Raw genomic sequence first — 27920 nt, 5'->3', positions numbered from 1 at the left:
TATCTATCTATCTATCTATCTATCTATCTATCTATCTATCTATCTGTCTGTCTGTCTGTCTATCTATTCATTATCTATTCATCTACCTGTCTGTCTGTCTGTCTGTCTGTCTGTCTATCTATCTATCTATCTATCTATCTATTCATCTATTTATCTATCTATTATCTATCTATCTGTCTGTCTGTATCTATCTATCTATTCATCTATCTATCTATCTATCTATCTATCTATCTACCTATCTATTCATCTATCTATCTATCTATTCATCTACCTGTCTGTCTGTCTATCATCTATCTATCTATCTATCTATCTATCTATTCATTATCTATTCATCTACCTGTCTGTCTGTCTATCTATCTATCTATCTATCTATCTATCTATCTATCTATCTATCTATCTATCTATTCATCTATTTATCTATCTATCTATCATCTATCTGTCTGACTGTCTGTATCTATCTATCTATCTATCTATCTATCTATCTATCTATCTATCTATCTATTCATCTATTTATCTATCTATCTATCATCTATCTGTCTGACTGTCTGTATCTATCTATCTATCTATCTATCTATTCATCTATCTATCTATTCATCTGTCTGTCTGTCTGCCTATCTATCTATCTATTTATCTATCTATTCATCTATCTATCTATCTATCTATCTATCTATCTATATCTATCTATTCATCTATCTATTCATCTATTTATCTATCTATCTATCATCTATCTGTCTGTCTGTCTATCTATCTATCTATTCATCTATCTATTCATCTACCTGTCTGTCTGTCTATCTATCATCTATCTATTCATCTATCTATCTATCTATCTATCTATCTATCTATCTATCTATCTATCTCTATCTATTCATCTATCTATCTATCTATTCATCTATCTATCTATATCTATCTATCTATTCATCTATCTATCTATCTATCTACCTATCTATTCATCTATCTATCTATCTATTCATCTACCTGTCTGTCTGTCTATCATCTATCTATCTATCTATCTATCTATTCATTATCTATTCATCTACCTGTCTGTCTGTCTGTCTATCTATCTATCTATCTATCTATCTATCTATCTATCTATCTATTCATCTATTTATCTATCATCTATCTGTCTGACTGTCTGTATCTATCTATCTATCTATCTATCTATCTATTCATCTATCTATCTATTCATCTGTCTGTCTGTCTGTCTATCTATCTATCTATTCATCTATCTATTCATCTATCTATCTATCTATCTATCTATCTATCTATATCTATCTATTCATCTATCTATTCATCTATTTATCTATCTATCTATCATCTATCTGTCTGTCTGTCTGTCTATCTATCTATTCATCTATCTATTCATCTACCTGTCTGTCTGTCTATCTATCATCTATCTATTCATCTATCTATCTATCTATCTATCTCTATCTATTCATCTATCTATCTATCTATCTATCTATCTATCTATATCTATCTATTCATCTATCTATTCATCTATTTATCTATCTATCTATCATCTATCTGTCTGTCTGTCTATCTATCTATCTATTCATCTATCTATTCATCTACCTGTCTGTCTGTCTATCTATCATCTATCTATTCATCTATCTATCTATCTATCTATCTATCTATCTATCTATCTATCTATCTATCTATCTATCTCTATCTATTCATCTATCTATCTATCTATTCATCTATCTATCTATATCTATCTATCTATTCATCTATCTATCTATCTATCTATCTACCTATCTATTCATCTATCTATCTATCTATTCATCTACCTGTCTGTCTGTCTATCATCTATCTATCTATCTATCTATTCATTATCTATTCATCTACCTGTCTGTCTGTCTATCTATCTATCTATCTATCTATCTATCTATCTATCTATCTATCTATTCATCTATTTATCTATCTATCTATCATCTATCTGTCTGACTGTCTGTATCTATCTATCTATCTATCTATCTATCTATCTATCTATTCATCTATCTATCTATTCATCTGTCTGTCTGTCTGTCTATCTATCTATCTATTCATCTATCTATTCATCTATCTATCTATCTATCTATCTATATCTATCTATTCATCTATCTATTCATCTATTTATCTATCTATCATCTATCTGTCTGTCTGTCTGTCTATCTATCTATTCATCTATCTATTCATCTACCTGTCTGTCTGTCTATCTATCATCTATCTATTCATCTATCTATCTATCTATCTCTATCTATTCATCTATCTATCTATCTATTCATCTATCTATCTATATCTATCTATCTATTCATCTATCTATTCATCTATCTATCTATGTATTCATCTATCTATCTATTCATCTACCTGTCTGTCTATCTATCGTCTATCTATCTATCTATCTATCTATCTATCTATCTATCTATCTATCTATCTATTCATCTATCTATCTATTCATCTATCTATTCATCTATCTATTCATCTACCTGTCTGTCTATCTATCATCTATCTGTCTGTCTGTCTGTCTATCTATCTATCTATCTATTCATCTACCTGTCTGTCTATCTATCATCTATCTATCTATTCATCTATCTATCTATATCTATCTATCTATTCATCTATCTATCTATGTATTCATCTATCTATCTATTCATCTATTTATCTATCTATCTATCATCTATCTGTCTATCTATCTATCTATTCATCTATCTATCTATTCATCTGTCTGTCTATCTATCATCTATCTATCTATCTATCTATCTATCTATCTATCTATCTATCTATCTATTCATCTGTCTATTCATCTATCTATCTATCTATCTATCTATCTATCTATCTATCTATCTATCTATCTATCTATCTATCTATCTATCTATCTATTCATCTGTCTATTCATCTATCTATCTATCTATTCATCTATCTATCTATTCATCTGTCTGTCTATCTATCTATTCATCTGTCTATTCATCTATCTATCTACCTACCTACCTACCTACCTACCTACCTATATACCTATCTACTTATAATGTGGGTTCAAACTGAATGATAGGGCAGTGCAGATCCAGCAGAAATTGTGTTGCAAGTGGACCTCATCCCTGGGGTCTGTCGCCCCCTGCTGTCAGAAAATAGAAGAGACCCATCCAAGCTGACCCTTCCCATAGTGTGATGATGGGGAAGGAGAGGTTATTTCAAGGGCTGGAAACAACAACAACAACAACAAAAAGGGTGGTTCCACACTTTTAAAATATCCAAGCATGGCACCGACTTCCATCTTTTTGGGGCGAAAATATATCTGGACGACCAGCGCAACAGGGAAATTCGAGGGAGGAAGGCGACTTTCGAGGCATCCTTTGGGATCTGCAAAAAGACGGGGAATGCGAGAGGTCAACTCCATGAACATCTATGGAATCCTTTGAGATTTGGGACTACAGTTCCCATCATTCCCAAAGGGTCTCTCGGGGGGTTGAAGGACAACACAATGAAGGAAGGTTGCTCTAAGATCCAGATTTCTTTTACAGGCCTTCTTTTCTTCAATGTTTACCTCTCAAATTAAAAAAAAAATCAGCATAAGAGAGGCAGAAGGACACCCAGGGGTCATCTAGTCCACCCCCAGGTCGTGGTGCATCTACACTTCCGATTTAACGTGATTTTGACACTATTTCAACTGCTATGGCTCAATGCTATGGAATCCTGAGACCTGTAGTTTAGTGAGGCATCAATACTTGATATTATTATCATGCCTACTATTATTACCACTGTTTTAACTTGAATCATATAGCTGCCACTAATGAGACTCAAGGGTAGCAACTCAGGTCAGAACTACACTGCCATGTAATGAGGTTTCATCATGTAGTTCATACAGCAGTGTGGTTGTGGCCTGGTGTAAAAACAATACTGATTAGAAACTATACAAGAACTTCCATAGAAGTTGTCTTTATCCCTACACCTCTCTGGACAGCTAGACCACCACCACTACTACTACCACTACTACTACTACCACCACTACTAATACCACCACTACTACTACTACCACCACTACTACTACCACTACTACTACCACTACTACTACCACCACTACTAATACCACTACTACTACTACTACCACCACTACTAATACCACTACTACTACTACCACCACCACTACTACTACCACTACTACTACTACCACCACTACTAATACCACTACTACCACCACCACTACTACTACCACTACTACTACTACCACCACTACTAATACCACCACTACTACTACTACCACCACTACTACTACCACTACTACTACCACTACTACTACCACCACTACTAATACCACTACTACTACTACTACTACCACCACTACTACTACCACTACTACTACTACCACCACTACTAATACCACTACTACTACTACCACAACTACTACTACCATTACCACTACTACTACTACTACTAATACAGTAGAGTCTCACTTATCCAACATAAACGGGCTGGCAGAATGTTGGATAAGCGAATGTGTTGGATAATGAGGGATTAAGGAAAAGCCTATTAAACATCAAATTAGGTTATGATTTTACAAATTAAGCACCAAAACATCATGTTATACAACAAATTTGACAGAAAAAGTAGTTCAATACACAGTAATGCTATGTAGTAATTACTGTATTTACGAATTTAGCACCAAAATATCACGATATATTGAAAACATTGACTACAAAAATGCGTTGGATAATCCAGAACGTTGGATAAGCGAGACTCTACTGTACTATGTTTAGTTTATACTTTGGCTGTTGGAGAGAGAATCCCTAAAAACAGAGGGCACACTGTAATTATTTTGCATAGCAGCCAGACGTTATTGGGTGACAACTCCCATCACTTTTGGTTATCTGGACTGGGGATAATGGGAACTGCAACCCAACAGCTCTTGTGGCTCTGAGGTTGGGGAAAGATAGGTGAACAGGACATTTTGAAGTGAGGCATCATATCCATAAGCGTGACTCAATCCAAACCCAACTATCCTGACCGTACAGAACAAATTGCAGCCTTCTGGATGTTATTGTATCGCAACTCCCATCAGCTCTAGTCATGATAATGCCTGAGGATGAGGAAAGCAGGAGTTGACATCCAGCATCTGGAGGAAGGCTGCATAAAAGGACATGAAGAGCCGAACGGGGCCTGCAGACACATGTGTTATAGACTTATGAAATTGGAAGGGACCCCAAAGGCCATCCAGCCTGACCTCCGCCAGAGTAGGAATCGCCCATTGCTCACACACTCAAGGACCCCGTGTACGTACCGCGTTACGGCTGCCCCCGTTTGTCCCTCCTGCACATCCTGAAGCAAGGGAAGAAGTAGAAGCAGCCCCAGTAAATCCTAGGAAATGCACCAGAGAGAGGGAAGGAGGGAAGGAGAGACGTCACTGGCATCCCCAGAGCCCACAAGTCAGCTTGAAACATGTGTGCAGCCATGCACTAAGCACAGAACCTTGCTCTCTTTCTTCGTCTTGTTTAGATTTTGTTTTCTTCATTTTGTTTAGGCACTGGAAGGAGGTTTGTCCATGTTCCTGTGCAGAAAACATGGGCCAGGATCCCAGGTCAGGGAGACATTGCCTAGTCCTACGGGATGCAGCATCTCATTATGGAATTGCAACAATGCACAACTAAGTGTGTATCAAGGCGCAGTGTCGCATGAATAGCCAGGTGCATCCATGAGCAACGTGCAATGTACATCTGTGCACAATGTGTTTCAATGCACAGCAATGGCACAAGAGGCTTAACTCTCCTTTCTTGACCTCAAGCACAACTAAGTGTGCAGCGTGCATTGAGGCGCAATGTTTCATGGACAACCTGGCACATCCATAAGCAGCATGCAATGCACATCTGTGTCCAATGCGTATCAATGCATAGCAATGGCACAACAGGCCTAACTCTCCTTTTATGACTTCAAGCAGAACATGAGTGTTACACATGTGACAAAAATGTGACAACTCTGTGAAGTCACATGTGTCTGTATGTGCCTCCAATAGGATGCCAGCGATATTTTCTATGCAAAATGCAATCACCATCACCAGAAGTCCACCTTGTGCATGTTTTGTTTCGTTGGGCCCTGCAAAGGTTAGTATATTCTTCCTCCTTTTGCAAAAAAAAACAAACCCTCCCCCATTGCATTGTGAGAGCCCCTCTTCCTTTTCCTTTGCAGTGCCATAGCAAGGATTAAAACTGGAACATATCTCCATAGATGGGTGCAAACCAATGATACCACATCGTGAGACCAGAAGGAACCCAGTGCATCCCAATGCAAATTCCTCTTCGTAGGCCTCCTTGTTGCAATTGCAATGGACTGGCCATTTGAGGAGATATCATAGTGCAATGTTGAGTCTGGGGTGGAGAGGGGGCCCACATTAAGCAGAGGCTGGATGGCCATCTGTTGAGGGTTCTTTGTGTTCCTGCATGGCTGGATGGTGCAATTCATATTGAGCATAGTAATTTGGGTTTGAGCTGCCTTCTGTGGAGCTTTATAAGCAGAGGCTGGATGGGTATCTGTTGGGAGGGTTTTGCTTGTGCTTTTCCTACATGGCTGAAGGGGGTTGAGCTGGATGGCCCTTGGAGTCCCTTTCAATTCTAGGATTCTCTTATAGTGGAGCTCCACAAACTGACCCCTTTTGCTACTTTCAACCTTCTTCTAAGCCCGTGTTTCACATAGGGAACATGGCTGGCATTGTGCATCAAATTCTCCGGCGTTCTTGGCAAGATGAACTTCCTGCACCCAAGTCCCAAAGTGAAAGGAATCCCCAAGATGCCCTGCTTCTCCCTGCTGCTGGGAAACCCTGTGACGGGGCCAGATCCGCCGGGGAGAAAGGTTCCCGTACTCACTCGTCATTCATGGACTCTGAGTCAAAGTCCAGCGCCCAGCTGCCAGTGTCCAGGCCTTCCTTCAGCCCAAGCAGGTCTCCTCCCTAAGGACAGAGAGAGGACAGAGACAGCATGGTAGGACCTCGCTTGGAAACAGATGAAGAGAAAGGGAGTCTTAGGAGACCACAAGGTGGACATGAGCCAGAAGTGTAATGCAGCAGCTGAAAAAGCCAATGCAATTCTAGGCTGCACCTATAGGAGTTTAGTGCCCAAATTGAAGGAAGACATGTCCCCTTCTCTGATGTTTTGGCCAGACCTCTTCACCTGGAATAATAACCCTGTGTCCTGTTCTGGACAATGTAACCTAAGGATATTGTCCAACTGGAACATGTCCAGTGAAGGCCAACCAATTGTTGTTGCTGTTGTTGTTATAGATTTATATGTACATAACAACACATCACACGTGCATATTAGGTCAGAGACGAAACCCAGACATAGAATCATAGAATCATAGAATAGTAGAGTTGGAAGAGACCTCATGGGCCATCCAGTCCAACCCCCTGCCAAGAAGCAGGAAATCGAATTCAAAGCACCCCCGACAGATGGCCATCCAGCCTCTGCTTAAAAGTCTCCAAAGAAGGAGCCTCCACCACGGCCCGGGGAAGAGAGTTCCACTGCCGAACAGCTCTCACAGTGAGGAAGTTCTTCCTGATGTTCAGGTGGAATCTCCTTTCCTGTAGTTTGAAGCCATTGCTCCACTGTGTCCTAGTCTGCAGGGCAGCAGAAAACAAGCTTGCTCCCTCCTCTATATGACCTCCCCTCACATATTTATACATGGCTATCATGTCTCCTCTCAGCCTTCTCTTTTGCAGGCTAAACATGCCCAGTTCTTTAAGTCGCTCCTCATAGGGCTTGTTCTCCAGACCCTTAATCATTTTAGTCGCCCTCCTCTGGACGCTTTCCAGCTTGTCAACATCTCCCTTCAATTGCGGTGCCCAGAACTGGACACAGTGTGATTCCAGGTGTGGTCTGACCAAGGCAGAATAGAGGGGGAGCATGACTTCCCTGGATCTAGACGCTATTCCCCTATTGATGCAGGCCAGAATCCCATTGGCTTTTTTAGCTGCCGCATCACATTGCTGGCTCATGTTTAACTTGAGTTTGTTTTCCAGCAGATACTCAGCCAAGAGTACAAAGTCCAACAAATTCCTCACTTGCCTTGCAGACAATTTTATGGTCCAGAAGGTAGAAGAGGCAACAAGGGGATCAGCAACTCTTGATCTAATCTTAACAAATGTGGAAAACCTGATCAATACAGTCGAAGTGGTTGGATCCTTAGGGGCAAGTGACCATGTGCTCCTGCAGACACTTGGATTATTGTTGTTGTTATGTTTGTTATGTTTATATCCTGCTTTTCTCTCTACCAGGAGACTCAATCAAAGGTTTAGAGACCAAGCCCTGAGAAGCGGCTGAGGGAGCTGGGGATGTTCAGCTTGGGGAAAAGAAGGCAGAGAGAAGGTGTGATGACTCATGGGCCATGTAGTCCCGTTCCCAGTACTATTGTGGCAGATGAAGAGGAAAACTTGGGTTTCCCACCGTTTCAGCCAGAATTGGAGCCCTTGCACCTGCAAGATGTTTGCCCACCAGAAGTCAGCCAAACAAGCCTTGAGCAGAAATCTCTCCCATTTTCTCACCGGGATTATTATAATCGAGATAGAGGCGCTAGGGAGGCGAATCGCAGAAGCGCCAGGATTGCTGCCAGACAATTAACTGATTAAGCCTGTTTCCCTTGGGAAATCTTAAGGAGTCATGCATCTGGACACAGTATGGGTTTCGTTTCTTGTTCCCCAGGGAAAGTGTTCCTTGGCGGGAAAACAAGATCCTATATAGATGTTTGCCCGCAAAGAAATCCTTGCGGAGTCAATTCGTCACCTTGTGGAGTGAGATCGTGTGTGGACTACGCTACTCCAGTCCCTTGCCTCCAGGACCGAGTTCCAAGCCTTGTTTCTCGGGCCTTGTTCTAGCATCAAGCTTTCCTTGTTTCCACGGACCTCGCCACGGACCTTGTTCTTGTTTCTTGTCTCCTGCTGCCACGTATCAAGCCTTGTTTGCCAAGAATCTAGTTTGCTTCCAGCATTGTTTGCCAAGCTCCATTGGACTAAAGGACCCTGTCATTTCCCCACACTTTGCTTGGCAAAGTGTGTGTTTCGGTTATTGGATTACAACTTTGGACTCTAATATCACATATTGGACATTGTTTTCCTGGACTATATTTGACCTTTCCTGAAAGGTCTACTTCTGAACTATATTCTTCACTTGTTTTTATTGACTTTTTATAATCCTTTAATAAAGATATTAGATAGATTCTGGTCTCTGCGTATGGTTATTGGTGCTCTGCAGCCTGGGTCCTGACAGAAGGGGATATGAGAGCCGTGTTTAAATACTTGGAAGGAGATGCCATTGACGAGGAAGGGGCAAGGCTTCTTTCCTACTGCTCCAGAGACATGGACTGAAATTGCAGGGAAAGAGATTCCACCTCAACATGAGGAAGAACTTCCTGACATTCAGAGCTGTTTAGAAGTAGAACTCTCTGCCTCGAAGTGTGGTGGAGTTGCCTTCCTTCTCTGGAGTTTTTGAAGCAGGGGCTGGCTGGACGTCTGTCAAGAGGAATTGGATTGTGTCCTGGGTTGGACGGGTGGCCCTTGGGATCTCTTCCAACTCTAGGGTTCTATGACAGAATTGGGATTCAGAGGTCACTTCCCTGCACTCGATGTCTCTAAAATCACTGGCAGAGACAGACCCAGTTTCAGCCTTGACCTTAAATGACCCATCCAAGGTGACGAACTCTAAAGTTTCTCCTATAGGTTTCAGCTGGGCATCACACAGCATTATATTCCTCCCACCAAAGGCATATGTAAAGAGGGAAATTGAGTCTTGCTTGGGTTGCTGTGTATGGCCATTTTCTAGTAGCATTCTCTCCTGACGTTTCACCTGCATCTCTGGCTAATGGCATCCTCAGAGGCTCCGTTGGAGGTGGGCGAGTGTATATATATATGTGGAATTTTCAGGGTGGAAGAAAGAATCATTCATGCTTCTTGATTCATGTCTGGGCAATGCTGCTGCGTTTGGTGGTCCCTAGGTAGACTTCTTTTCCACAGCTGCACGGTATGCACTAGACTTTTGCAGTTGTTAGGCAGTGGTTCTCAGATGTTTTGGCCTTCAACCCCCAGAAATTCTAACAGCTGGTACACTGGCTGGGATTTCTGGGAGTTGTAGGCCAAAAAGCTTTGGGATCCACAAGTTGAGAACCACTGGGTTAGAAGATCCTTCTTATCCTTTGCTGGATGTAGCATTGGTTGTGTTAGGGATTCCTCTTCTTCAGAAGAGGAAGCGGAGCAGGAAAGTGTTCATGAATCTGAGGGTGAGTTGGAATCTGAGGAGGAGATTTTGCAAGTACCCACATTTCAGGAGAGGCGAAAGGAAACAGAGCAGAGATGTTGTTCAGCTAGAAGAGCTGCCAGAAATGCAGCTGAGTAATTGGGAACTGCCCTAGCAGCTGTGAGGGGACTCAGGGCTATAAAGCAGAAGCAGGTGCAGCCAGTTCTTGTTGGCAACAAACTGACTCTAATGCCTAAGCCTTCACTCCCCTTGTGCCTGCTTCGAGTCTGCATCTGGGAAACTACTCCTAAGGATTAATTGTTGTTTCTTTGTCTGAAGTAAGACTGCTACTTGATTTGGGAATTTATCAGAGACTTAAGAACTGTGTTTGCCCTAAGATTTCTTTACTTTCTTTTGCATTATTCCACTGAGTGTGCTGTACTTTATGGTTTTGCTGCAGCAAAGCAGTTTTCATTTACTTACCACAGTGTTTTACGGCTGTTCTTGAAAGACAAAACAGGACGGGTTGCATTTTCTTGGTGGGTCTGTAGATTGTTTGTACACTCCACTTGCCTTGTTTCCAACAGACCTCTGAACAAACCTCTGAGGATGCCAGCCACAGATGCAGGTGAAAAGTCAGGAGAGGATGTTGCTGGAACACAGCCATACGACGCAAAAAGCTCAGAGCAACCCAGTGGTTTCGGCCATGAAAGTCTTCGGCAACACAGAAAGTAGCTTTCCCGCATTGCCAGTGAACTAGTCACCCCTCCCTTGCCATCCCAGAGAGCCTTGACTTGCCTCCAAAGGGTCTTCTTCTCCTTTGGCTCCTTGCTGCAGGACTCCCTTGGCCTCCAAGCGACCGACCTGCGGGCCAGACAAGAGACATTGCAAGGCCTTAGTAGGCTGCGGCAAAAGCACCCAAGACCATCCGGACATCTCCGGGACGTGGCACAACGTACCTGATCCGAGCATCCCTCTCCGTGGGCCAGGTGGTCCTCACCGGCCCTTGTTTCCATGTGCTGCTGGGCCAGCTTCTCTTTCTTTTTCTGCAAGGGGCACATAACAGGGTCTCTCCCTTTCAGGAAATAAAACCAAGTTTTTGAGGGATTAAAGAAGGAGGTCAAGCTCATTTTTGTGGAGGTCCCCATCATCCTTAAGATTGCCTTCAAAGGGCTATTGAATCCAGGGCCGAAGAATCCATGGAGATAGAGGACCAACTATAACACTAGGTAACATCATTTTTGTCTCTGGGTTATCAATATCATTTCCTAATTGGTTCTATCATAAAAACGTGGGAAAAGTTTATGCAACTGCAAAATACTATGTTTTTGCAAGACATCTTGCAACACATTTTGAGCTATGAATATAAACTCGATGAATATCTCATCATCAAGTCTCAACCAATTCACGAAAACGGCCATGAAAACGGAGTTTCTGGAGTAGAACAACTACTTTTAAAGTAAGGACAGCACAATTAAACAGGAAATAACACAAACCAGAAACAGATTTTGTTTTTCAAATGTTGTTACATAGTATTATTTCTTTTACATAGTGGTGGGTGCTCTATAGTTTTTACCCCATTTGGGATGCCAGGTGTTACTCAACAATAATATCCATAATTTTTTTATTAATTTATCATGTGGAAGGAGTTGATGGGAATTGTGACCTAATGCTCCTTGTGCCTTAAAAGGAAGGCATCATATCCATAAGCCTTGTATCTCAATCCAAACCCCACTATTCCACCTTCCAGATATTTCTGTATCACAACTCCCATCAGCTGTAGTCATGATGTCTAATGATCAAGAATGCGGGAGTTGCAGCCTAGCATCTGGAAGGCCCTATAGAATGACAAGGAGGGCTGGACCTTGGGATTGATACATGTATTAAAGCTTTATTTAAGAAAACAGGGATAAGTTACTCTACCCTGGTTACTGTCAGAGCCTCCAAGCATTGCAAGCAGCATATATTTATAGGTAGCTCAATCCAAACTTTTTGTGTGGTATTTCCCCATTAGTCAACATGCAGTATAAGACATTTATTTATTTATTTATTTATTTACAGTATTTATATTCCGCCCTTCTTTCTCACCCCGAAGGGGACTCAGGGCGGATTACAGTGAACACATATATGGCAGACATTCAATGCCAACAGACAAACAACATATATAGACAGACACAGAGGCATTTAACATTTTTTCCCAGCTTCATGATTCCGGCCACGGGGGGGGGGGGGGGCTGTTGCTTCACTGTCCAGTAGTGGCTGTACTTCCTCATTCCATTCCTCGTGTTTTGCTGGCAGTTTTATGATGTTGTAAATTAGTTAAATTAGCCTCCCGCATAAAGCGTACCTAAATTTCCCTAATTGACAGGGGCAACTGTCATAGGTCAACAGCAAGCCGGGCTATTTAATGGTCGGGGGCTTAACCCGACCCGGGCTTCGAACTCATGACCTCTCGGTCAGTAGTGATTTATTGCAGCTGGTTACTAGCCAGCTGCGCCACAGCCCGGCCATTTCCCCTCATCGGCCAGATCTTCCAGATACCTGCCTTTCCCTCTCTCTTTTGGCTTCCACATCAGGAAAAACCTGGAGTTACTTTGCTCATAACTCAACCTAAGATTGGTCCACATGCCTAACTAATGGGGCTTTGGCTGCCCCAGTCTGCTCCCACCAAGCAATTTATACTTTCTATTAAGCAGCTTTAGACATTACCAATCAATATATGTGTGTGTGTGTGTGTGTGTGTGTGTGTGTGTATACACACACACACACACACACACACACACACACACACTCAATATTGTGATCCTATATTAGATACTAGCTTTGCCCGGCCACGCATTGCTGTGGCTTATGGGAATCCTTTGTTGGCCAGGTGGAATAGCAGTGAATAGCCTTGCAGTCTCAAAGCCTGGCCGTTTTCTGGAGTAGCTGGAGCTTTTTGTTGTATGAACGTAGAGGCATGGATGAGGGGTTGTGCTGCCAAGTTTAGTGTTTCTGGGATGTGTAGTTTTGTTGTTTTGTCCTAGGCCAAAATTTCATTACCCTTTTATATATATAGACTAGCTTTGCCCGGCCACGCGTTGCTGTGGCTTATGCTTTCAGAGTGTTGTTCTTTATTTACTGTCCTGATTTTAGAGATTATATTGTTCTGTATTATTATATCACAGTAATTATTACATATTATATTTATAATCTTATATTATCTGCTTAGAACTGGATTATATGAGGCCCCTTCTACACAGCTGTATAAAATGCACACTGAAGTGGATTATATGGCAGTGTGGAGTCAAGATAATCCAGTTCAAAGCAGATAATATAAGATTATAAATGGGTTATATAGCTGTGTGGAAGGGCCTTGAGTCTACACTGCCATATAATCCAGTTAAAATCAGATAATCTGTATTTTATCGGCAGTGTGGAAGAGGCCTAAGTGAGGCCTAACTCTGCCTGGCTGAGTGGGTTGCTAGGAGACCAAGTGGGCGGAACTTAGCCTTCTAACTGGCAGCAATTGGATAAAAACAATTATTCCTCTCCCTCTAATTAGGACTTTATTTTTCTTTTCTTTTTGTTGTATGAACATAGAGGCATGGATGAGGGGTTGTGCTGCCAAGTTTAGTGTTTCTGGGATGTGTAGTTTTGTTGTTTTGTCCTAGGCCGAAATTTCATTACCCTTTTATATATATAGATTACATGGTTTGAGATATATAAGATTAATTCCTCCCTGATCGGATTGTTATGATATTGGCCAATGATCCCTGTCCTCTTGACCTTGATTGGTTGTAATTGTTATTTATTGTCTATTTTAATTGTATAGTTGTATTTTTTTAAATATTCTCAATTTTTGACTATGTAACGTATGTTGTTTTGATTGGAAACCACCCTGAGTCACTTCGGGGTGATAGAGCAGTATAATATATATAGGGCTGTTGGGGGTGGGATTAAGAATTCAAAACCCCCCTGAAATGTGTGAGGTTAAAAATAAGTAAACCCTGGTTTACTTATAAATTGGTTAACCAATTAAAATTCATGAGCAAACCAGGTTTGGGGGGGTTAAAACCCTTAAAGTCTCACCCCCATCCACCCCACTCTGGCTACAGCTTCCCAGTTGTATGCTTATAATACTCAATATTGTGATTCTATATTAGCTATTACATGGCTGGATGTGTGTGTGTGTGGATAGATAGATGGATGGATAGATGGATGGATGGATGGATGTAGAGATAGAGATAGATAGATAGATAGATAGATAGATAGATAGATAGATAGAGACAGAGACAGAGACAGAGACAGAGACAGAGACAGAGACAGAGACAGAGACAGAGACAGAGACAGATAGATAGATAGATAGATCTATCTGGGGCCGGGCTGTGGCGCAGCTGGCTAGTAACCAGCTGCTATAAATCACTACTGACCGAGAGGTCATGAGTTCGAAGCCCGGGTCGGGTTAAGCCTCCGACTATAAAAAAATAAATAAAATAGCCCCGGCTTGCTGTTGACCTAGCAGCCCTGAAAGACAGTTGAATCTGTCAATTAGGGAAATTTAGGGACGCTTTATGCGGGAGGCTAATTTAACTAATCTACAACACCATAAAACTGCTCACGAGGAAAAGAATGAGGAAGAACAGCCACCAATGGACGGTGAAGCAACAGCTCCCCCTGTGGCCGGAAATCGTGAAGCTGGAAGATGTTTTAAAAAAAATGCCTCTGTGTCTGTCTAAAACTGAATGTTGTTTGTCTATTGGCATTGAATGTTTGCCATATATGTGTTCATTGTAATCCGCCCTGAGTCCCCTTCGGGGTGAGAAGGGCGGAATATAAATACTGTAAATAAATAAATAAATAAATAATAGATGATAGATAGATAGATAGATAGATAGAGATAAATAGATAGGATCATAATATTGAGTATTATAAGCATTCTATCCATCCATCCATCCATCCATCCAAACACAGAGACATTCACACACATCCAGCCATGTAATAGCTAATATTTATTTATTTATTTATTTATTTATTTATTATTTAAACTTATATGCCGCCACTCCCCTAGGGCACGGGGCGGCTTACAAGAAAGGCTAAAATCTTAACAATTTAAAAACATCTTTAATATAGAATCACAATATTGAGTATTATAAGCAAACAACTAGGAAGTTGATGTATATGCATATGTAGTGTTCAGCCTCCTTTGCCACAAAGTGCTGGTGCTTTATCAAGCTACCACTTTTAGGATCCCACTGTTTTATCTATCTATCTATCTATCTATCTATCTATCTATCTATCTATCTATCTATCTATCCATCCATCCATCCATCAAACAATGTAATATTTAATACTATAGGATGGCAACACTGAGTATTATAAGCATACTAGCTGTGCCCGGCCACGCGTTGCTGTGGCGAAGTCTGGTGGTATGAGAAATAAAGTATTGAGGAATTGGAGGCAGTTAAGGTAAAGGGTAAAGCTTTTCCCCTGACATTAAGTCCATTATAAATGGGTTATATAGCTGTGTGGAAGGGCCTTGAGTCTACACTGCCATATAATCCAGTTAAAATCAGATAATCTGTATTTTATAGGCAGTGTGGAAGAGGCCTAAGTGAGGCCTAACTCTGCCTGTCCCCTGGGCTGAGTGGGTTGCTAGGAGACCAAGTGGGTGGAGCTTAGCCTTCTAACTGGCGGCAATTGGATAAAAACAATTATTCCTCTCCCTCTAGTTAGGACTTTATTTTTCTTTTCTTTTTGTTGTATTTATTTATTTATTTATTACATCACTTCTACCCCGCCCTTCTCACCCATCAGGGGACTCAGGGCGGCTTACATTAAAAACAGTTGTCATCAAATTTAAAAATCCATCAAGATTAAAAATTACAATAAAATTAAGAATAGCCATTAAAATATACATAATTATACATTTAAATATACATTTAAGGCGCTTTCCATGTTCATGTGGGGTCTGTCAGTAGGTCATATGTTCTTACCTCATTTTTGCTGTTACTCGTGCTCAAATGCCTGGTCCTATAACCATGTTTTTGTTTTTGTATGAACGTAGAGGCATGGATGAGGGGTTGTGCTGCCAAGTTTGGTGTTTCTGGGATGTGCAGTTTTGTTGTTTTGTCCTAGGCCGAAATTTCATTACCCTTTTATATATATACTAGCTGTGCCCGGCCACGCGTTGCTGTGGCGAAGTCTGGTGGTATGGGAAATAAAGTACTGAGGAATTGGTGGTAGTTAAGGGTTAGGGTCCCCTGGGCTGAGTGGGTTGCTAGGAGACCAAGTGAGCAGAGCTTAGCCTTCTAACTGGCAGCAATTGGATAAAAACAATTATTCCTCTCCCTCTAATTAGGACTTCATTTTTCTTTTCTTTTTGTTGTATCAACCTAGAGGCATGGATAAGGGGTTATGCTGTCAATTTTCAAAGTTGTGGGGTGTTTACTTTTGTTGTTTTGTCCGCTGCCATCACTCTTTATATATATATATATATATATATATATATATATATATATATATATATATAAGTGGGAAGCTGATGCATATTGTAGTATTTAGCCTCCTCCGCCACAAAGTGGGGTGCATTGTCAAACTGGCACTTGCAGAATCCCATGGTATTGAGCCATGGGAGTCAAAGTGGGGCGAAACTGCATTCGCTTTGCAGTGTGGATGCACCCTGAGGAGGCCCTGGCGCACGTGTGCCGGGTGTGTGGAGGGGAGGCCTGGCTCCATCCCACTGACCTGGTAGGCGCTGTCCCCCCGCATGCCTTTGCAGTCGCTCTTCCTCTCCCAGTTCAGCGGCGACACCATCTCCCCCCGGTCGGAGACGGACTGGGCAGCGGGGACCTTTTGGCTGCTGAAGCAGTACATCTCCGGCTGCAGGGACCTTGCGAGGGGCAGAAGGAGCCTCAGGGATGTCTCTGAGGAAGAGGAAAGAGGAAGAAAAGACCCCACCTCAATATCAGTAGCACCACCCTATCATCTAGATATCTATGGGGCCGGGCTGTGGCGCAGCTGGCTAGTAACCAGCTGCTATAAATCACTACTGACCGAGAGGCCATGAGTTCAAAGCCTGGGTCGGGTTAAGCCTCCGACCATTAAAAAAAAAAAATAGCCCCGGCTTGCTGTTGACCTAGCAGCCCCGAAAGACAGTTGCATCTGTCAAGTAGGGAAAATTTAGGTACGCTTTATGCGGGAGGCTAATTTAACTAATCTACAACACCATAAAACTGCTCACGAGGAAAAGAATGCGGAAGAACAGCCACCAATGGACGGTGAAGCAACAGCTCCCCCTGTGGCCGGAATCGTGAAGCTGGAAAGATGTTAAAAATGCCTCTGTGTCTGTCTAAAACTGAATGTTGTTTGTCTGTTGGCATTGAATGTTTGCCAAGGGCGGAATATAAATACTGTAAATAAATAATAAATAAATAAATAGGAAGAACTTCTTGACATTTAGGCAGTGGGAAAGGATATCTGGGAGCCTGGTGGAGTCTCTATCTCTGGAGGTTTTGAAATGGCCATCTGTAAGGAAGGCTTGGATTGTGTTTTCCCACATAGAATCATAGAATCATAGAATAGTAGAGTTGGAAGAGACCTCATGGGCCATCCAGTCCAACCCCCCGCTAAGAAGCAGGAAATTGCATTCAAAGCACCCCCGACAGATGGCCATCCAGCCTCTGCTTAAAAGCCTCCAAAGAAGGAGCCTCCACCACGGCCCGGGGCAGAGAGTTCCACTGGTGAACAGCCCTTCTCACAGTGAGGAAGTTCTTCCTGATGTTCAGGTGGAATCTCCTTTCCTGTAGTTTGAAGCCATTGTTCCGTGTCCTAGTCTCCAGGGCAGCAGAAAACAAGCTTGCTCCCTCCTCCCTATGTACAGCAGAGTCTCGCTTATCCAACGTAAACAGAATCTCCGAGGATGGCATCAGCCACAGATGCAGGGAAAACATCAGGAGAGAATGCTGCTGGAACATGGCCAGACAGCCTAGAAAACTCACCGCAACCAAGATTAAAATATTGTTACAATAAATATTATTACAGTAGAGTCTCGCTTATCCAACATAAATGGGCCGGCAGAACGTTGGATAAGCGAATATGTTGGATAATAAGGAGAGATTAAGGAAAAGCCTATTAAACATCAAATTAGGTTATGATTTTACACCCTACTGGGATCTGCACACATCATCAGAAAATACATCACACAGTCCTAGACACTTGGGAAGTGTTCGACTTGTGGTTTTGCGAAACGAAATCCAGCATATCTATCTTGTTTGCTGTGCCATACAACGTCGTTGTGTTGATAATAATAATAATAATAATAAATTATGATGATGATGATGGTGATGATTATGATTATTACACACGCCAATGGGCTGAAAAGACCCCAAGGGCCTCCATATCCACGATATTTACCTAGGGAAGTCTACCAGCTGTTAGGAATTGTGGGAGTTGAAGTCTAAAACACCTGGAGGAGGGCCGAAGTTGGCCCAGTCCTGCCTTAAACCGTGGCTCAGAATATAGTCAAACATACAGAAATTGGGTTGTTGTATGTCTTTCGGGCTGTGTGGCCATGTTCCAGAAGCATTCTCTCCTGACGTTTCGCCCACATCTATGGCAGGCATCCTCAGAGGTTGTGAGGTATGGAGAAAACCATACCTCACAACCACATACAGAAATTGCTTTGAGTGTATGTGCCTTCGAGTTGCATGTCAACAAACGTGGATCTCATGAATCCCATGAGGTCCTCTTCGGCCAAAAGGAAGATCTGCCCGGTCCTTCCTCTGAATTGCAGCCTATGGGACCTGGGACTGGGTGGTGGTCTCTCCTCCAAGGACTAACCTCAGGAAAGACCTGCGTGGAGCCAGTTATGACCACTCTTGCCCACCTCCCTGATCTCTGGCCGTTGAGCAGCCTCTTCTCTGCCTCCTTCAGAAGATGGAAAGGGTGGGCAGCCACGTCTCGGCCTCAAACGTGGACCCTTGGGCCAAAGGGTCCGGCCCAAAGGGAAGGCCAGCCAGGGGACAAAATGGCCCTCAGCCTCGTCCGTTGCTCCCTTTCTAGAATGTTGGTCCAGAGTTCCATGTCCGGAGAGAGAACGGGAGGGGGGTCACTGGTCAAGCCAGCTCAGGGATGACGGGAGTTGTAGTCTAGGAAGAAACCCTTTCCAGGGAAGGATGGCTTGAGAAAAAGCTCAACTGGTATCTTCATTTGGCATCAAAATCCACCTGATTGCCCCCCTTCCCTCTTAGGTCAACAAGATGGTTATACAGTAGTCTCGCTTATCCAACGTTTTGTATTATCCAACGCTATCTGCCTTTTAGTACCCAATGTTTTTGTAAATGTTTTCAATACATTGCAATGTTTTGGTGCTAAATTTGTAAATACAGTAGGGTCTCACTTATCCAACATAAACGGGCCGGTGGAACTTTGGATAAGCGGATATGTTGGATAATAAGGAGAGATTAAGGAAAAGCCTATTAAACATCAATTTAGGTTATGATTTTACAAATTAAGCACCAAAACATCATGTTATACAACAAATTTTACAGAAAAAGTAGTTCAATACGCAGTAATGTTATGTTGTAATTACTGTATTTATGAATTTAGCACCAAAATATCATGATATATTGAAAACATTGACTACAAAAATGCGTTGGATAATCCAGAACGTTGGATAAGTGAATGTTGGATAAGTGAGACTCTACTGTACAGTAATTGCTACATAACATTACCATGTATTGAACGGCTTTTTTTGTCCATTTGTGGTAAAACATGATGTTTTGGTGCTTAATTTGTAAAATCATAACCTAATTTGATGTTTAATAGGCTTTTCCTTAATCCCTCCTTATTATCCAACATTTTCACTTATCCAACGTTCTGCCGGCCCATTTATGTTGGATAAGCGAGACTCTACTGTAATAATATTTATTCCAACAATATTTTAATCTTGGTTGCGGTGAGTTTTCGAAGCTGTCTGGCCATGTTCCAGCAGCATTCTCTCCTGATGTTTTCCTTGCATCTGTGGCTGATGCCATTCTCGGAGATTCTGTTGGCAATGAGGCAAGTGGAGTGCGCATATATCTGTAGTGTCCAGGGTGGGAGAAAGAACTCTTGTTGAACTCTTGTGAATGTTTCAATTAGGCCAGGCTACCTCCATGCAGCGTCAAGGCTACTCAATGCTAATCAAGCCGGCTAATTGCAACATTCACACTTGCTTCAAACAGACAAGGGTTCCCCCCCCCCCCCCACCATGGACATCCTTCCAGAGAGGGTGTCTCCAGGCAACAGAGGCCAGGCCACCTCTATGCAGATGCCCTCACTGATTGACTTTGCAGCTTCAAGGCTACTCAACGCTAATCAAGCCGGCTAATTGCAACATTCACACTTGCTTCAAACAGACAAGGGTTCCCCCTCCCACCCTGGACATCATTCCAGAGAGGGTGCCTCCAGGCAACAGAGGTCAGGCCACTTCTATGCAGATGCCCTCACTGATTGACTTTGCAGCTTCAAGGCTACTCAATGCTATTCAAGCTTGCTAACTGCAACATCCACACTTGCTTCTAACAGACAAGGGTTCTTCCTCCCATCCTGGATGTTATTCCACAGATATATATACACTCCACTTGCCTCACTGCCAACAGAAACTCGAGGATGGCATGAGCCACATATGCAGGCAAAACCAATGTTGCTGCAACATGGCCATACAACCCAGAAAACTCACACTAACACAATGATTCCGACCATGAAATCCTCCAACAACACAATATTTTATTCCTTCATAAAATCCTAGCGTTGGAAGAGACCTCGTGGGCCACCCAGTCCAAAGCAGGAAAATTGTATTCAAAACACTCCCGACAGATGGCCATACACAGGACCGCTTCAACACTGTAGAATGAATGGCTTTTGACACCACTTTGACCGCTATGGGATTGTGGGAGTTGTGGTTTGGCTGCAAGGCTACAAGCGCCGCAAAACTACAACTCCCATGATGCTATAGCATTGAGCCATGGCAGTTAAAAATGGCATCCAACTGCATTATTCAACAGGCCAGTCGATGGTTCAGATCTTTCATGCAGGGTGTTGTGGTTCAGTCTGATGATGAGCTGGATTTGGGTTTGCACAGTCTGAAACTTAAAATGTTAGACAGTCTGAGCAGCTAGAGATGCTGAGAAGGCCGCCAACAGAGATAACGGAGGCTTCAGATCAGAGCGAGCTTTCCCATCTCTCTGAACGGGAGGAGGGCAGAGAAAGTCAACAACAACCAGGTGGTTCTGAAAGTGGTAAGGAGGAAGTCCAATTAGACAGAGAAACAAGGCTGAGTCTGAGAAAGACGCTCCCTAGACATTCACTCTGAATTGCTCCAAAAGGCTGGGAACCCAAGGTCAAAGGAATGCCTTCATGTCTTGTCAGAATGGGTAAATATTTAAGGGGAAAATGTGGGGACACATTTCAGATCAAGCAACTTTGCTTTCAGAGCAAAATCTATAGGAATGGTATATAAACAACAACTTAAATGTATATGCTCTCATGTAGGTTTTAACGTGTGTATTGTGGTATGCTAGTATATAGAGTATTTTCTTTACAGTCCCAACTGGGTACTATCTTATTATGAAACATATAAAGCAAAACACACATAAACCTCCAACCGAAAACAGTCCACAGATATGGTATATATAAAATTATACGACTGCTGTTGTGTGTATATGGATAAAACTATGCAACAACAAGTAATCCCGGGTACACTGCCTCGTTTCGGGAAGTCCTTCTTCAGGTTGTTGATATTTATGTGAGATCTTAAACAGTCTTTTGATGTGATTCTCAGATCTTCTATGGTATGTTGTGGATGTATTGCTGTCTCTTTAATCTTAATGACTTGCTTGGTCCTGCTTTAGTTCAAGGCCTTTCAATGTAGTCAATTTACGTTGTGACTCTTGCAGGGCTCTGAGTTTTTTTCAATACATCCACAACATACCATAGAAGATCTGAGAATCACAGTAAGAAGAAAAATATCATACATATTTGTGGACTGTTTTCGGTTGGAGGTTTATGTGTGTTTTGCTTTATATGTTTCATAATAACAAACAGAAAGAAAGAAAATTCTCTATATACTAGCATACCACAATACACACGTTAAAACCTACATGAGAGCATATACATTTAAGTTGTTGTTTTTTCATATACAGTAGAGTCTCACTTATCCAACATAAACGGGCCGGCAGAACGTTGGATAAGCGAATATGTTGGATAATAATGAGGGATTAAGGAGAAGCCTATTACACATCAAATTAGGTTATGATTTTACAAATTAAGCACCAAAACATCATGTTATACAACAAATTTGACAAAAAAGTAGTTCAATACACAGTAATGCTATGTAGTAATTACTGTATTTACGAATTTAGCACCAAAATATCACGATGTATTGAAAACATTGACTACAAAAATGCGTTGGATAATCCAGAACGTTGGATAAGCAAGTGTTGGATAAGTGAGACTCTACTATATATATATATATATATATATATATATATATATATATATACACACCATTCCTATAGCATTTGATATAGATATCTGTGCCCTATCGATATTCAGAGCAAAATCCCCTGCCTCGTTCCTGTCTTGATTCAAGTGTTGCCTATGGTTCCTTGGGAAAGTATTCTTGCTTTCATGCTCCTGGGTCTATCATGCATCTTGGATTTTGCTTTGATGTTTTAAGCCTGGTTTTTTAAGGGATTACTTGCTGTTTTGGGGACATTGAACTCTGTTTGAATTACTGCATTTACCTTTGGATTATTGCATTCCCTTATTGCTTCTTGCCTTACTTTTTGCTACCTTTTAATCAATAATCTGTTTATGCCAAGTCTGTCTCAGTGGTGTGTGTTGAGAGCAAGGTGGGACCTCGCTGAGATGCAACACAGGGAATGGAATATCATTTATGCTCAAGGATGGACAGCCTTCGAGGTTCCTACCTAGCTCTAGTAGAACAGAGATGGAGTGTCCAGTGGAGTGTCCTTCTCTGGAGGTCCTTAAGCAGAGGCTGCATGCTCCTCTGTTGGGAGGGCTTGGATGGTGTCTTCCTGCCTGGAAGAAATCTCTTCTGAGTTGGTCCAGGCCTTGGAAAGCTGAAGCAGGCAGTCCCCAAATGTGCCACTAGAGGGCAGGCTTCCCCTTTGAAAAGGACACTCTACCAGGCACATCCTGGAAAAAGAACCTTGGAGCATCCTTTTTCCAAAATGTTTTGCATATTGGATTTTAGATTTTGGAATCCTAGAATTGGAAGGCACCTCCAGGCGCCATCCAGTCCAGTCCCATTTTGCTATGCAGGATTGCATTGGCCTTTTAAGCTGCTGCATCAGGCTGTTGGCTGGGAAAGCGTGGATGAGCTCCCTCTATCAGCTCTAGCTTCATGCCGGGACATGAGAGAAGCCTCCCACAAGGATGGTAAAACATCAAAACATCCGGGTGTCCCCTGGGCAACGTCCTTGCAGACGGCCAATTCTCTCACTCCAGAAGCAACTCCAGTTGCTCCTGACACGGAAAAAAAAGGCTGTTGGCTTATGTTAATCTTGGGAGCAGAAGTGTTTTGCGTTTTGGATTTTTTTCTCCTTTAGATTTCAGAATCCTAGAATTGGAAGGCAACTCCAGGGACCATCCAGTCCAGTCCCATTTAGCTATGCAGGATTGGATTGACCTTTTTAGCTGCTGCATCACGCTGTTGGCTCATGTTAAGCTTGGAAGCAGAAGTGTTTTGCGTATTGGATTTTTTTCTCCTTTAGATTTCGGAATCCTAGAATTGGAAGGCAACTCCAGGGGCCATCCAGTCCAGTCCCATTTTGCTATGCAGGATTGCATTGGCCTTTTTAGCTGCTGCATCACGCTGTTGACTTATGTTAATCTTGGGAGCAGAAGTGTTTTGCGTATTGGATTTTTTTTCCCTTTAGATTTCAGAATCCTAGAATTGGAAGGCACCTCCGGGCGCCATCCAATCTAGTCCCATTTTACTATGTAGGATTGCATTGGCCTTTTTAGCTGCTGCATCATGCTGTTGGCTTGTGGTAAAGTCATATAATAAAGGCACCCCCCCCCCCCCGGGGTCATTCAGTCCAGTAGTATTTTGCTATGCAGGATTGCATTTGCCTTTTTAGCTGCTGCATCAGGCTGTTGGCTTATGTTAATCTTGGGAGCAGAAGTGTTTTGCGTATTGGATTTTTTTTCCCTTTAGATTTCGGAATCCTAGAATTGGAAGGCAACTCCAGGGGCCATCCAATCTAGTCCCATTTTACTATGTATGATTGCATTGGCCTTTTTAGCTGCTGCATCATGCTGTTGGCTTGTGGTAAAGTCATATAATAAAGGCACCCCCCGGGGTCATTCAGTCCAGTAATATTTTGCTATGCAGGATTGGATTGGCCTTTTTAGCTGCAGCATCACGCTGTTGGCTTATGTTAATCTTGGAAGCAGAAGTGTTTTGCGTATTGGATTTTCTTTCCCTTTAGATTTCAGAATCCTAGAATTGGAAGGCCCATGCCTGGTGTATACACTACATCATGGGATATCCTGGAATGTGTAATTTGGTCAGATACCGGCGCTCTTTGGCAGCAAAGACCTTGGGAAACTACAGCTCCCAGGAACCCAGAGCACTGAGCCATGGCACACAAAGTAGCAAGTACACCTTTACACCTGATAACAAGATTTATGTGGGTAAATATGTGCTGCTCTGGGTGCGGCACCGCCATTTAAACCCTGATTCTTTTGCTGGAGGTGGCAGAGAAAGTCCCAAAGTGGAAAGCCCCGTGGATACCCATGAACCCTTCAACCAATTTCCTTCCAGCCCAGGTACATCCACCTGTCCTGGAATGGCACTGAATATTTAATATACCTTTGGCTTAGAAGATATGGGGAGGAAGGAAAGGTCTTTCAGCCTTTGCTCACAGGTTTTCGCTTGCGCCAGAAATGAGAGCCAGAGAAATGTCCCTTCTAGACTGCCATATAATCCAGATTATCAAAGCAGATAATCCACATTATGATATATAATAATAATAATAATACAGCTTCTTGGCAGAGGGTTGGACTGGATGGCCCATGAGGTCTCTTCCAAGAATGCAAGCTGTTTATGGGGATTGTGTTGATGTGAGTCCTGTGCGTCGTTGGGCAAGTGAGTTTAAAGATGTTGTAATGGGAACATCTGACTTGCATGACAAACAAAGAGTTGGATGTCCTGTGACAGCAACCACTGAGTTTCACAAGCAAAAGCTTGACAGATTGATTCAGGACGATTGTCGTATCCCTCAGAGAGAAATTTCAAGCATAATCGGTATTTCACAGGAACGTGTGGGTCACATTATTGCTTTGCTTGGCTATTGCAAGATCTGTGCACGATGGGTCCTGTGAGACGCCGGTTGCAGAAACAGAGTGTCGACTTCTTCTGCGACGGCCTCAGAAAACTTGTTCATTGTTGGCATAAATGTATCCAATTGTCTGGTGATGATGTGGAAAAGTGAATAGTGGTAGTTAAAGAGCACGTTCTCTTCCAACTCTACTATTCTATGATTCTATGATTCTATGATTCTAGCTGCATTCTTTAAATATTGTGAACCATACTGAGTCTTAATCAAGAGAGGAAATCATAATAATTACAACAACAACAACAACAACAGCCATGCCAAAGACATAACCTAAGACACAAACACAAACACAGGAAGTATAATAATAATAATAATAATAATAATAATAATAATAATAATAATAATAATAACAACAACAACATCAACAACAGCAACAACAATAATAATACAGCAGATAATCCACATTATGATAATAATAATAATAATAATAATAATAATAATAATAATAATAATACAGCTTCTTGGCAGGGGGTTGGACTGGATGGCCCATGGGGTCTCTTCCAACTCTACTATTCTATGATTCTATGATTCTATGATTCTAGCTGCATTCTTTAAATATTGTGAACCGTACTGAGTCTCAATCAAGAGAGGAAATCATAATAATTACAACAACAACAACAACAACAACAGCCATGCCAAAGACATAACCTAAGACACAAACACAAACACAGGAAGTATAATAATAATAATAACAACAACAACATCAATAACAACAACAACAACAACAACAACAACAATAATAATACAGCAGATAATCCACATTATGATAATAATAATAATAATAATAATAATAATAATAATAATAATAATAATACAGGTGCATTATTTAAATATTGTGAACCATATTGGGTCTCAATCAAGAGAGGAAATCATAATAATTACAACAACCTAAGACACAAACACAGGAAGGATAATAATAATAATAATAATAATAATAATACAGGTGCATTATTTAAATATTGTGAACCGTATTGGGTCTCAATGAAGAGAGGAAATCATAATAATTACAACAACAACAACAACAACAACAGCCATGCCAAAGACATAACCTAAGACACAAACACAAACACAGGAAGTATAATAATAATAATAATAATAATAATAATAATAACAACAACATCAATAACAACAACAACAACAACAATAATAATAATACAGCAGATAATCCACATAATAATAATAATAATAATAATAATAATAATAATAATAATAATACAGGTGCATTATTTAAATATTGTGAACCGTATTGGGTCTCAATCAAGAGAGGAAATCATAATAATTACAACAACCTAAGACACAAACACAGGAAGGATAATAATAATAATAATAATAATAATAATAATAATAATACAGGTGCATTATTTAAATATTGTGAACCGTATTGGGTGTCAATGAAGAGAGGAAATCATAATAATTACAACAACAACAACAACAACAACAACAACAACAACAACAACCATGCCAAAGATATAACCTAAAACACAAACACAAACACAGGAAGGATAAGAAGAAGAAGAAGAAGAAGAGGAGGAGGAGGAGGAGGAAGAAGAAGAAGAAGAAGAAGAAGAAGAAGAAGAAGAAGAAAGAAGAAGAAGAAGAAGAAGAAGAAGAAGAAGAAGAAGAAGAAGAAGAAGAAGAAGGAGATATACTGCTGGCATCATAAACTGGACACAGGTGGAACTGGACAATTTGGACAGAAAAACAAGAAAACTCATGACCATCCATCATTCACTGCACCCTCGCAGTGATGTTGACCGGCTATATCTGCCTAGAAGATCAGGGGGCAGAGGACTCTTACAAGTCAAACAAGCAGTCAAAGAAGAAGAACATGCCCTGGCAGAATATGTCAAGCAAAGTGAAGAACCTGCTTTGATTGAAGTCAAAAATCAGAAACTCCTCAAAACACAGCAGACAAAGAATCAGTACAAGAAAACCGCACTACAAACTAGAGCTGACAGCTGGCACAACAAAACATTGCATGGAAAGTTCCTTGACAAAATTGAAGGAAAAGCTGACAAGGAGAAGACCTGGCTCTGGCTCACGAATGGGACCCTGAAGAAGGAGACAGAAGGCTTGATCCTTGCAGCCCAGGAGCAAGACATCAGGACAAAGGCCATTCAGGCCAAGATCGAAAAATCAGCTGACGACCCAAAATGCAGACTGTGCAAGGAAACCGATGAAACCATTGATCATATCCTCAGCTGCTGTAAGAAAATCGCACAGACAGACTGCAAACAGAGGCACAACTATGTGGCCCAAATGATCCATTGGAACTTATGCCTCAAGTACCACCTCCCAGCAGCTAAGAACTGGTGGGATCACAAACCTGCAAAAGTATTGGAAAATGAGC

The 27920-nt window shown here is 41.5% G+C and overlaps 1 protein-coding gene and 1 long non-coding RNA gene across 4 annotated transcripts; both read right to left on the bottom strand.

Moving 5' to 3' along the window:
- Positions 1 to 18: 18 nt before the first annotated feature.
- On the bottom strand, positions 19 to 6904 carry LOC134296820 (uncharacterized). The gene is made up of 3 exons (XR_010003684.1): positions 6825 to 6904; positions 5249 to 5325; positions 19 to 3333 (listed from the first exon to the last, which is right to left on the bottom strand). It is a non-coding gene; the product is annotated as an uncharacterized LOC134296820 (long non-coding RNA).
- A 3532-nt stretch (positions 6905 to 10436) lies between these two features.
- On the bottom strand, positions 10437 to 19834 carry LOC134295877 (uncharacterized). 3 transcript variants are annotated; one of them, XM_062969345.1, is made up of 4 exons: positions 19048 to 19834; positions 16908 to 17086; positions 11141 to 11256; positions 10437 to 11045 (listed from the first exon to the last, which is right to left on the bottom strand). In XM_062969345.1, the coding sequence occupies exons 2-4, from the start codon at positions 17034 to 17036 to the stop codon at positions 10661 to 10663; spliced, it is 630 nt and encodes a 209-aa protein (XP_062825415.1). In that variant the 5' UTR covers positions 17037 to 17086; positions 19048 to 19834; the 3' UTR covers positions 10437 to 10660. The 3 variants fall into 3 exon arrangements, with proteins under 3 accessions (XP_062825415.1, XP_062825414.1, XP_062825416.1); XM_062969344.1 differs by having other exon boundaries at positions 10441 to 11045; positions 19002 to 19705; XM_062969346.1 differs by having other exon boundaries at positions 10923 to 11045; positions 11141 to 11227; positions 19002 to 19237.
- Between the last annotated feature and the right edge of the window lie 8086 nt (positions 19835 to 27920).

Source organism: Anolis carolinensis, chromosome 2 (assembly GCF_035594765.1).
Source record: "Anolis carolinensis isolate JA03-04 chromosome 2, rAnoCar3.1.pri, whole genome shotgun sequence".
Lineage (NCBI taxonomy): Eukaryota > Metazoa > Chordata > Lepidosauria > Squamata > Dactyloidae > Anolis > Anolis carolinensis.
Note: the sequence above shows the minus strand (reverse complement) of the source record. Positions and strands in the feature narration are given on the sequence as shown.